The sequence below is a fragment of the Neophocaena asiaeorientalis genome, unplaced genomic scaffold (assembly GCF_003031525.2).
Source record: "Neophocaena asiaeorientalis asiaeorientalis breed wild unplaced genomic scaffold, Neophocaena_asiaeorientalis_V1.1 scaffold106, whole genome shotgun sequence".
Taxonomy (NCBI): Eukaryota; Metazoa; Chordata; class Mammalia; order Artiodactyla; family Phocoenidae; genus Neophocaena; species Neophocaena asiaeorientalis.
Genome location: NW_020172597.1, coordinates 545,166 through 558,684, shown reverse-complemented (window position 1 = coordinate 558,684; position 13,519 = coordinate 545,166). Strand labels below are relative to the sequence as shown.

The following is a 13,519-nucleotide window of genomic DNA, read 5'->3' as shown; positions in this document are numbered from 1 at the left end:
AAAAAAAAAAAAAAAAAAAAAAAAAAAATGTGTCATGACAAAAGCACACAGGAACCAACTTAAAGGGGCTGCCACAGGCAAAATCTGGGACAATTTGGGCAAATAAATAAGGATAAAGAACTAGAAGAGATGAAAATGTGCTCCCTTACAGTAGAATAACAATGATTAATGTAGAAGGAATGACAGAATTAGAAAATCACCATTACTAGATAATAATAAACCTTCCAAGCAAGAATCATCAGTTACTAAAAAAGTCTAAAGAGAAATGGGATTCTTAAAAGTATCTCCCTTATAAAAAGTAAAAACTTTGGTGCATCAAAGGACACAATCAACATAGTGAAAAGGCAACCTATGGAATGTGAGAAAATATTCCAAAACATATATCCCATGAGAACACATAAAGAATTCCTAAAACTCATCAACAACAATAAAATCAAATAACCCAATTAAAGAATGGGCAAAGAAGCTGAATACACATTTCTCCAAAGAAGATACACAAAAGGCCCATAAGCATATGAAAAGATGCTCAACATTATTAGTCATTAGGTAAATAAAAATCAAACCCACAATGAGATATTACCTCACACCCAATAGGATGACAACTATCGAAAATTCAGAAAACAACAAATGTTGGCAAGGGTGTGAAGTATTTGGAACCCTTGTCCACTGTTTGTAGAAACATAAAATGGTATAGTCACTATGGAAAACAGTATGGTGGTTTCCCAAAACACTAAAAATACAATTATCATTTATATGATCCAGCAACTCCACTTCTAGGTATATACACAAGAGAACTGAAAGCAGGCATTAGAAGAGAGATTTATACACCCATGTTGCATTATTTTCAATAGCCAAAAGGTGTTCATCAGTGGATGAATGGATAAACAAAATGCGTTATATACATTCAATGGAATATTATTCAATCTTAAAAAGGAAAGAAATTGTGACACATGTGACAACATGAATGAACCTTGAGGACATTATGCTAAGTAAAATAATCCAGTCACAAAAGGACAAATACTGTATGGTTCCACTTATACGAGGTCCCTAGAGTAAATCTATGTTCAAATGGGAAAGCAACCCGAGTGTCCATCAACAGATGAACGGATAAGTAAAATGTAGTATATACATACGATGGAATACTATTCAGCCTTAAAAAGGGAGGAAATTCTGACACATGTCACAACATGGATTAACCTTGAGGATACTATGCTAAGTGAAATAAGCCAATCACAAAAGACAAAACACTATGATTCCACTTATATGAGGTACTAAGTGAGGTCAAATTCATAAAGACAGAAAGTAGAATGGTGGTTGCCAGGGCCTGAGGGGAGGGAAGATGGGGAGTTAAGTGTCTAATGTGTACAGAGTTACAGTTTTACAAGATGGAGATGGATGATGGTGATGGTTGTAAATGTACTTTGACCCTGAACCATACCTTAAAAATGGCTCAGATGATAAACTTTGTGTTATGTGTATTTTACCACAATTTTAAAAAATACGATCTCCCCACAAAAGAAAGAAGAGTAACTTGAAAGGAGAAACTTGGCAGATACCAACTTAACCAAGTGATCGAAGTTAACATCACCGTTAATGGAACAAATACATATTATGTGCCTCCTGATATGATGCACTATTAAGGAAAGAACACTTACGTAATATTCCTGCCAAAAAAGCTTACTCAGAATCTAACCAAGAGGAAGCACCAGAAAAACACAGAGGGACATCCTACAAAATAACCTGCCTGTAATCTTCAACCATGTTAATGTTATAAAAGAAGAAAAAAAAAAAAAAGGCTGGGAAATTGTTCCAGAATAAAGAAGACTAAAAAGATGTAACATCTAAATACATTCAGGAACCTGGATTGGATTCTGTACTAAAGGGAAAAAAAAAATGCTGAAGGACATCATTGGAATAAATGGCAAAAATGGAATAGGGGCAGATTAGACAAAAATATATCAATGTAAAATTTAGGGAAGTTGGTAACTGTACTATGGTTTTTATCCTTGCTCTTAGGAAAAACACATTAAAGGGCATAATGTATAAAACCTACTCTTGAATGGTCCAGGAAGAAATAAGTATGTATATGTATCTCTATATATAGCTGTCTCTATAGATACAAAGAAAGTAAAAGAGAAAGGAAAGAGAATGATAAAACAAATGGGGCAAACTTTTAAGAACACTGATGAATCTGGGTATACATGAGTTCTCTGCATGATTCTTACAACTCTTCTTTGAGTTTGAAATTATTTCAAAATAAAAAGTTACAATAGATAAATGATACATATATAGACTACAATAAAATGGCAATAAGTGCATTTAAAAAACATTGCAGAAGTATAGCTTTCTGATAAAGGAATGCATCTTACCCCTGTAGTTGCCACAGGAAGTGGATTGGCTGTGTAAAGGCTTCTTTTTCCATCATAAACTGGTCTACGGTCCCCAAATATAGTTACTTTAAAATGCTGAACCATTGAGTCAACCACCTCCCTAAAAAAGGGAAAAAATGCATTCATATAATCCTCTGCATGATGAAATACAAAAATCTTACCTAAAGTAATTTCTTACACTATTTAAAGCTGTCCAAATTCTAATAGATAATCATACATGGTAAAGATTTTGTTTTCAGGACCATGGCTTAGGATACCAGAAAGATTGATTTCTGGAAGGGATGATATGAATTTCACAAAAGACAGAGAAGAATGAATCCAGTGAATTACTTAATCATTTTGGGACACAGTTGACCTGCAAAATATTATCCTTATAAACTGATCCAAAATCCCTTTCACCATCTCTAAGCACTACCTGACACATTCACCTCTCTTTATCAAAGAATATGATGCTCTTTCCTTTGTGCTCAAATAGCACCTAGTACATATATCTATTAGAACACTTTCTTCACTGTATTATAATTATTATTATATACTTCACTTCTACTAGACTGTGAGATTTTAAGAGCAATAAACACACCTGTATCCTGCACCCGCCCCATTGCTCTACCCACCCATTCTTCCAATGGTATCTAGCCAGTAAGGATATTTTGAAACCTCCATTTTTTTACCCAGCAAACATTTTTATCCTATATACTTACATGGAATGATATTAAAGCTTTTTTAGACATTTTTAAAAATTTGCAGACTACAGAGAGAATAATACCAAATATCCACACATCAATATTTATATTTATGTACACATAATTTGTAAAAGCAGTGGAAAGATATCTAGAAGGGTATGTACCAAACAGATACAGTGGTTAGTTACCTCTGGAGAAAAAGTGAAGAGAAGAATGATTTTTTATTTTGTTTACACAATCTAAATATATTACAATGACAGTACACTCACATAGTACTGGTATAATTTACAATACATTTAAAAGAATGGGAAAAAAATTCAATTCTAGCCCAGTGAAGCAGAAGAGAAAGGAGAGAAAAAAGCATTTTCTGGAACAAAATAATTAAGCTGATTTGATACCCAGAGGAGTTTTCCAAATGCTCAAAATTTCTATTTCCCCGCCTTTCAATTTTATTTTGCAAGTATTTCTTGCACCACTCTTCTACTTTCCATTCCCAATTACCATCATCCTAAATTAAAACCTCATGTTCTAGTACCTGAATTATTTTAAGTTTCTTGTTTTTTATGCCTTTAATTTTTTCTTCTCCGGCCCAACTTATATCCCACTGCCAAATGAGTCTCCAAACCCCACTTTTATTCTCCAGGTACAAAAGCTTAAGTTAACCATGCTCCTCAGTTCATGCCACATTAGCATCATTCATCTATATAAGACTCCTCTTCTAACTAATTGATTTCTTTCCTTCCATATTCATTTCTTATTCCCATTCTTCCCAATAAGTTATTTTTTCTAATGTGTTTGATAAACATTCTTCTGTTTGTATATATTCCTAACTTTACCCTCTGCACTAGGTTTTTAAAATCTGTTCACGTTGCTGTGGGACACTTAGTTCCTTGTGATGCAAAGTACTCCACATGCTGTCTACTTACTCTCCCAGCAATACAGACTCAGAGAACAGTCAGCCACCAAAACAATGCTACAATGCAATATCCCCTTCTATGTCCCCTTATGAACTTGTGTGAGAATTAATCTCCGGCTATATATAACCAGGAACAAAACTGTTAGGTCCAAGTGAATTTTATCAACTAAATGATGAAGAACTGCCAAACTGCTCTGCAGAATGGCTGCACTGAACAATCCTCCTGGAGGTTCTTAATTCCCTACATCCCAGACAAGATTTGGCATTATCCAGCTTTGCTTTCTAATTTTTGCTAGCCCAGTGGGTAAAACTAAAAGCTTGTTTTATTTAGATTTCTCTTATTACTAATGAATTTGAGCATCCCTTCATTATTTGTGTTTCTTCTTTTGTGAATTCCCTGTTTGTTTCCTTTGTTCATTGTGTATTGGGGTCCCAGTTTTCTTGTTGAATTGAAGGAGCTTCTTTGATATTCTAATGTTAATTCATTTAACAGGTTTAGTTGTTGCAAATATCTTTCCCCCAAATGTTACCTACCTGTTAACAATGTCCATGTATTTACTGAACTGAAATTTTTAATGCTGTATCATCAAATTAATCGTTCTTTCACCTTATGGTTTCATGCTTTTAAGGTTTTAAGAAATAATTTGCAAATATTAACTCACAAAGATGTACTATGTTTCATTAACTCTATAATTTTATCTATATTATGTTGGTCACTAATCCATGAGGTTCTTCTTTATAAACAGTATTATGTAAGAACTCAATTTTATTTTTCTCCCTACCAGTCTTCCCACACCATCTACTAAACAATCTATATTTAACTGATCAATTTATAATGCCAGTTTATCTTATTAAGTTCTGATCTGAGTTCTCTATGCTGTCCCAGTGGTCTCCTTGTCTGTTCTTGGACCAGTATCATATGTTTTCATGATTACTGGAGTGTTTTATTATGTTGTAATGCGGGGTAGGGCAAGTTCCTTTTCTTTCTCTAAGATATCAATAACTTGGAAATTCATGGAAACATTTATTCAAAATAAATTTCGAGTCCTCTCCCACTGCCCCAAACTATCAATACAATAAGGAAAAGAAACATATCTAGTGCCCTACATATAGTAAACAATCAAAAAAATCTGTTGGGACTTCGCTGGTGGCGCAGTGTTTAAGAATCCGCCTGCCAATGCAGGGGACACGGGTTCGAGCCCTGGTCCGGGAGGATCCCACATGCCGCGGAGCAGCTAAGCCCGGGCGCCACAACTACTGAGCCCATGAGCCACAACTACTGAGGCCCGCGCGCCTACAGCCCCGTGCTCCGCAACAAACAGAGGCCACCGCAGTGAGAAGCCGTGCACCGCAACGAGGAGGGGCCCACCCCCCAGCTCATCACAGCTGGAGAAAACTCGCACACAGCAACAAAGACCCAACCCAGCCAAAAATAGATAAATAAATTTATTTTTTTAAAAATCTGTTGGTTAAGAAACCCTCAAATAATACAAACTCGAGAGACAAGGCTAGTATGCTAAAAACAAATTAGTGTATTAAAAGCTACTGACAAACTACCACAATAAACAAAATAAAAGAAGATGAAACATAATACGGGTAACTGTAAAGTCTAAACACTTATGTTTGAAAAGTTCAACTGCAATAAGAACAAATTAGAGGATCTAAACTTACCCACTGCTCTCCTGCAAAGGGGCTTTAGGTGACTATAAATCCAAAATCAACTAATACTGTGATGTAGTTTCTTCAGAATTAAAGAACTCAGGTTGTATATATTTAAATACCCAGTATAAGGCAGGTAACCATCCCATCAAATATTACACAGGTCATTTCAAACTCTGGAGTACTCTGTTCAATTTGGAAAAAACTTAAGACCTTAACAAATGAAATATAATCATAAAAAGGTAATCCTGATAGAAACTCACATAATATGAGCAAAAATAAATCAAATTAAGGACTCTTAGTCTAGAATAGGAAAGAGTCAAAGGAAATTAGAGAAGTCTTCAGCTATTTTGACAGACTGTCATGTGAAAAACTGAGTAGAGTATCTTCCTTGTATGGGAGGACAGAATTAGGACAAATAGCTGGAAAATATAAGGAGCTAGATTTTGGAACAAAAATTTCCAACATTTGCTAACCACCAGAGTTATTCACGAGTGGATTACACTATCTCATAAAGTACCTGAGTTCATCCTTGCTAGAATTGTTCAAAAAGCACTTATGTCAGAGAAGATACCGACTAGAAGATTGAAATGAATAATATCTACAATCCCCTCTAACAGCAAAATTTAATTAAGAGAATATCAAATAATGAAACTGCAGATCATAGCATCAGATACAGAAACTCCTTTATAAACAATTACACTAAATATTGATTTGAAGTTAAGGCTTCTGAGCCTTTACAGAATGGTATTAGAATTCTATGTACACTGGGCAATTTTAACTTTAACCTCTTACTAATATGATATAATTAAATGATATATTTAGACTTTTAATGGCACTTTATTATGCAAATTAACAAAATGACAAATGCAGGAACTGCAACTTGTCTTTTTTTTTTTTCGCAGTACGCGGGCCTTTCACTGCTGTGGCCTCTCCCGTTGCGGAGCACAGGCTCCGGACGCGCAGGCTCAGCTGCCATGGCTCACGGGCCTCGCCGCTCCACGGCATGTGGGATCCTCCCGGACCGGGGCACGAACCCGCGTCCCCTGCATCGGCAGGCGGACTCTCAACCACTGCACCACCAGGGAAGCCCAACTTGTCATTTTTTATCTCAAATGATACTATAGCAAAGCGTAGTTTATTAGAATATTCATCAGGCAGGCATGTGAAACTAGAGGAAAAACTCTCTAAAACAGTAATTTATCTAGTCATCTAGTCAGCTGTAGCAGCAAAGGTACTCACTATATTATGAAGAAAGTTTGAACTGAGAAATGGCCAACTTGAGGAGCCTTTAAAATATGTGGTAACATATGTACTGGAGAAAAAATAAGTAGACATGAGTTTTTAGTCCCACTCTGCCACTAAATTGTTGGGAAATTTACTTGGCCTCTCTGAATTTAGCTCCTTTATCAATAAAAATGAGATAATAGTCTCAGGGCTGTTATAGGGACAATGCAGGATATTAGTGAAAGTACCTTGGGGGAAAATGGTAAATACGTATCATACTGTTTTTATATAAAAATTTAAGCATAATTATCTCAAAATTGTACTTCAAGAATGATACTGAGGTATGGAAGTCTTCCTAACAACAAACGTACATTACAATGCAGTAGCATCAAATATAGTAAATAATACAAACAATGAATTCTGCTAATTAACAGAAACTGTGAACTGAATTTTCCCTACATTGTAGTTTGTGGAGCACTAGTCTTTTATTATAACAATGAACAATGGGGGGAGGAATCTTTTGTTCAAATGTATTAATTTCAGGATAACATTTTAAGTGTGTACTGTTAAGCCAGCTTCTTAGCTTACAATAAAAAGTAAAGCTACCAAAACCAAAATACATAAAATATTTTAACTTCTAAAGCAGTATGTAGGAAAGAAATTTGGGAAAGAAAATCTGAGTAACTGGGTATAAGAACTTCTAACCAATCTTTAGTAGCTTCCTTTTACTAATAACCTTAGTCTGAAGAGAGAAGAATTCTTGCAGAGAATAATATGATGCATTTTTGTAGAACCTCAGGACAGAATTTTAAAATCCTGAAGAATATCTGGCAATCACTACAAAAATGGAACCTCCCTGAGTACATTAGGTCTTACACAGGGCTAACAGCCTACCTTCCCACTCTTACCTCAACCACCACTTCCTATATTCTGGTACCAAGTCTTTTGACTCCATCATGCTCTGGTGCACAGACTGTAAAGTAAAATTTAATATTGTTTTCAGTAAGTTCCACTTTACCACCTGACTCATACAGCAGAAAAATGGTAGGAGAGGGAAACTTTAACGTAAAAAGGAGAGGAAATTATTTTCCTGTTAATTGTTACTATAAACTCACAGAGACCCATCTTCACCTCGTTTTAGGTACCTCTTAATTCTCTGCTCCCAAAAGGTAGAATGGGAAATATTATTTTAGTCTTTAGGAGAAGATGTAAAATAGTATTTTCCTCTAAAAGTGACTATTCACCTTAGTTTAATATTCCCAGCTACAATAAATTAACCTGCCACTATAATACAGACAGAACAAAGGAAGATTGCTAAGGTATAACAAGATGCTAAAATCACCCAGAGGTTTATAAAACACAGTGAAAACAGCTGACAGCCTCTCCTAGTATCCTTCTAACCTCTAATTTATCTTCATAACTCTGTACTAAGTAGCAGAGAAGGTAGCCATACCTTTGCATCAAGTTAAAGTTTAAAGATGCAGAGTAGAGGAGAAAGGAGTTATACTTTAGATCAACTTTTTAATACCTTATAAAATTTGTAGTACATCAGAGCATTTTACCATAAACTATCTTCACTGCTAATTCATATGGGTGTGAATTCTTTCATAATCTTATATAACCACACTAGCTAATCTAGTAACCATTTCTAGTATTCACAAACAACTGATAGATTACTTTAGACTGAGCAATCGATTTTTAACTCAATGTGGCTTATACTAACAATTCTCCTCTAGAACACTTCTCCCTCAGGCCACCATTGACTTCTTAATAGACGTAGCCTCTTTTCAGTCTCTACGTTCCTCGCTTCTTTTAGCATTTGCCACTGTGATCAATCCTTGAAAATCACAATCCGTCCTTTACTTTCTCTGAAACAGCTTTTACTTTGTCCTGGTTCTCCTACCTTTGCAATCTCTAAGTGTCTTCACTGGCAACCTGAAACAATAGTATCCCCAGAGATCTAGTCTCAGTTTTCTTATCCTGACGCTACACACTCTCCCTAGCTTTTAACTATCACCTATATGCTGACACATCTCAAATCTCAATCTTGACTTATTTCCTGAGCTCTAGGCGCTTATTTCCAATAATCTATTGAACTTATCCATTTTGATGTTTCTCACACAATTCAACCTCCAAATAGTCAAGAGAAAATAAAAAAACTTGGTCCTTTCACCATCTGTATTTCTGTTAAAGCCATCAACATTGTACAAGCAAGGAACTATGAAGCCATTCTTATCTCTTCCCTTTCTCTACACACCTAAATTATTCATTCTTCTTCTAAATCTTACATCTAAGCCTTTGCTCCACCGCCCTGCCACTGCTATTAGTTAAGTCTTAGAACACACGATCTCTAATCTAAAAAAGTAGGTACCAAACACGAATTTGAAAAGATACAAGCACCACGATGTTCATAACAGCAGTATCTGCAATAGCCAAGACATGGAATCAATCCAAGTGCCCATCAACAGATGAATGGATAAAGATGTGGTGTATGTGTGTACACACACACACACACACACACAGAATGGAATATTACTCAGCCATTAAAAAGAATGAAATTCTGCCATTTGCAGGAACATGAATGGACCTAGAGAATATTACGCTTAGTGAAATAAGTCAGACAGAGACCAAATACTGTATGATATCACTTATATGTGTAATCTTAAAAATAATACAAATGAATGTATATGCAAAACAGAAACAGACTCACAGCTATAGAAAACAAACTTCAGTTACCAAAGGGGAGTGAAGAGGGGGGAGGAACAAATTAGGGCTATGGGATTAACAGATATAAAGTACTATATACAAAATAGGTAACCAACAAGGATATATTACATAGCACAGGGAATTATAGCCATTATCTTGTAATAACTTATAATGAAGCATAATCTGCAAAAATACTGAATCACTATGTCATACACCAGAAACTAATATTGTATATCAACTATACTACAAATTAAAAAAAATAGGGGACTTCCCTGGTGGCCCAGTGGTTAAGAATCCCTCTTCCAATGCAGGGGATGCGGGTTCGATCCTTGGTCGGGGAACTAAGATCCCACATGCCGCAGGGCAACTGAGCCCACGAGTCACAACTAGACAGAAGCCCGCGCACCGCAACAAAAGATCCCGTGTGCTGCAACTAAGACCCAACGCAGCCAATAAATAAATATTAAAAAAAAAGTATTAGAGGTGCTAGTGACTATGCTGGAGTATGAGAAAAAATGGTTAGAAGTATTTATATTTAATTTTCATCTAACAATTACAAATTGAGATGGACTAAAATTCATGAATAGGGATTGACACTGGTATCCTCATTTAGTCCACATCTGACGATTAGGTGTAACATATGTAGGTACATAAGGAATCCAAAGAGAATAATGGGAGTTCTGCAACATAAGAGTTAACAGTGGAACTCCCACTCATTCATGCATCTTCAGCATGTTGTAACTTATTTCCGTTGAAGTGTGTGGCACATATTCTATCAGGTTTTGGTACAGTAATCAGAACATGTCAGATTACTAAATCTATTCTTAAATAGTTTATTTCAAAATATTGTTTCCCACCTTTAATTTTTCTATAGTTATGCAATGTTAGAATAGTAGTACATGTCCATAAATTAAAGATTTTTAAATGTGTGCGTGTGTGTGTATATATATGTGTGTGTATATATATATATATATATATATATTTATTTATTTATTTATTTATTGTTAAATGCATGGGTAAGTATGTTTTAACTAATAGGGATGCATGATCAAAAGTTTGAAGACTACTGCAATCGCCTTCCAAATGTTCTCCACGACCCTGGTCTTTCTCTTCTCTAATTCATTCTCCCCACTGCCATTAGAAATGCTTCTTTTTTTTTTGGCTGCATCATGCCACTTGCAGGATCTTAGTTCCCTGACCAGGGATTGAACCTATGCCCTCGGCAGTGAAAGCATGGAGTCATAATCATTGGACCACCAGGGAATTCCCTAGAAATGCTTTTATAGAACCCTCCTACACTGTGAGTGGGAATGTATATTGGTGCAGTCACTATGGAGAATAGCATAGAGGTTCCTCAAAAATCTAAAAACAGAGCTGCCATATGATCCAGCAATCCCACTCCTGGGCATATACCCAGACAAAACTATAATTCGAACAGATACATGCACCCCTATGTTCAGTGCAGCACTATTTACAATAGCCAAGACATGGATACAACCTAAATGTCCATCGACAGATGAATGGATAAAGAAGATGTGGTATATATACAATGGAATATTACTAATCCATTAAAAAGAATGAAATAATGCCATTTGCAGCTACATGGATGGACCTAGATACTATCATACTAAGCGAAGTAAGTCAGAAAGAGAAAGACAAATACCATATGATATCACTTATACATGGAATCTAAAATATGACACATATGGGAATTCCCTGGCAGTCCAGTGGTTAGGATTCTGCGCTTTCACTGCTGAGGGCCTGGGTTCAATCCCTGGTCGGGGAACTAAGATCCCACAAGCTGCGTGGTACAGCAAAAGAAAAAAAAAAAGAGACATATGAACTTATCCACGAAACAGAAACAGACTCACAGACATAGAGAACAACTTGTGGTTGCCAAGGGGGAGGGTGGAGGGGAGGGTTGGACTGGAGTTTGGGACTAGCAGACGCAAACTATTATATATAGAATAGATAAACAACAAGGTCCTACTGTATAGCACAGGGAACTATATTCAGTACTCTGTAATAAACCATAATGGAAAAGAATATGAAAAAGAATGAATACACACACACACACACATATAAAAAAACTGAATCACTTTGCTGAGCACCAGAAACTAAGACAACATTGTAACTCAACTATAATCCAATTAAAAAAAAAAAACACTGAAAAGAAAGAAAGAAAGAAATGCTTTTAAATATAGGTGTTCCTCATTTGCTCAAAAGCCTCCAGTGGCTCTCTACTCTTTCTGAATTCACAAGCCTTGGCATGGATTTAAGATCCTTTATAACCTACTTGCTGGCCAACTTTTTCAGACTCTAGCTACTCTATTTATACTGGCCTATTTCTGTTACATAAACATGTCACACCTTTGCTCATGCTCTCTCTCTATGGATTATTCTTTCCCCTAGTCCACTGGGTAACTATTCAGCTCAGGTAACAATGTCATGTACCCTATCTTCCTCGCTAACCAAAAGCAGGAATCTTTTATCACAGCATATACTGCACATCTCACAGAACTTGTCACTCTATACAGACTATATAATCCTTGGCAGGAATCATGTCTTATTTATCTTGTTATCTCCAGAACTTAGCACAGTGCCTGACACAAACAGGGGCACAATAAGTTAAACAGTTAATGAAAACATAAGGAAGTTTTTAAAAATGATCTTTTTAAAAGTTACTGCAGGCTTTAGAATTATAGTTCTAGTCAGGATCCATATATCCTGAAATCTAGTACTAATAGCATTCTGCTTTGGTACAATAATATGGTACATTCAGATAACTGCTTTAAATTAATTTAACTCAGCCTGAGAAAAAAAAATGGAGCATACTAGAAGTAAACAAGTCAAGGCACATCCTACAATGGAATACTATACAGCTGTTATTGTAATTTAAATTTACACAAATAGATAGATATTAGGAAAAAACCCTACCTACCCTGATGTTTAGACATATATTTATTTATAAGATTATCTTTGAATTTCAAATATATTGTAGGAATATTAGCCAAAAGGTTAATTTCTACTAATTTATTTAAATGCTACTTTAAAAGAATCTTGAGATTTGAAATAATCACCATCTATTAGCTTTCCTATCTTCCAAGTGACTAACGACTAACAAGGAAAATAAAACTTGCTTTTTTTTTTTAACTGACATATTTTGCATGATATAGTTTCCCCAAGATAGCTAAACATTCAAAACTATACCATTTGATTTTCACCGGCAGTGTTTTCTGGTGTATGTCTTCTAAATCATTTTAATCAGAAGTATACCCCTCTACAGATAAGACACCAAAAGAACAGCCGGCAAAAGAAAAAAATAATTGGACTTCATCAAAATGAAAAATGTTTGTGTTTCAGAGGATACCATCAAGAAATTGAAAAGGCAGCACAAGGAATATAGCCAATATTTTATAATAACTTTGTATGGAATATAATTATTAAATATCAAATCACTATTTTGTATACCTGAAACTAATAATATAATACTGTAAATAAACTATATTTCAATTAAAAGAAAAAAATTTTTTAAAGGAAGTAAAAAGGCAAGGTGCAGAAAGGGAGAAAATTTTTGCAAATCATCTTATCTGATAAGGTATAAAGAACTCCTACGACTCAGTAACAAAAAGGCAAATGATCCAATTTAAAAATGGGCAAAAGACCTGAATAGACATTTCTCTGAAAATATACAAATAGCCAATAAGTGCACGAAAATATGGTCAATATCACTAGCCATCAGGGAAATGCAAATCAAAGTAACAATGAGATACTACTTAATAGTCACTATGATGGCTATAATCAAAAAGACAGATAAATGTTAATGAGGATGTAGAGAAACTGGAATCACCACACACTGCTAACGGAAATGTAAAATGATGCAGCCACTTTAGAAAAGAGTCTGGCAGTTCCTCAAAAGGTTAAACACAGAGTTACCA

At 35.3% G+C, this 13,519-nt stretch overlaps 1 protein-coding gene across 1 annotated transcript in view; it reads right to left on the bottom strand.

The window, feature by feature from the left end:
• Positions 1-13,519, bottom strand: part of AGO3 (argonaute RISC catalytic component 3) — a 119,082-nt gene that overhangs the window by 78,365 nt on the left and 27,198 nt on the right. The window contains exon 3 of the mRNA XM_024738807.1: positions 2,370-2,490. Within this exon, the coding sequence (XP_024594575.1) occupies positions 2,370-2,490 (121 nt within the window). The remainder of the gene's footprint in view (positions 1-2,369; positions 2,491-13,519) is intronic.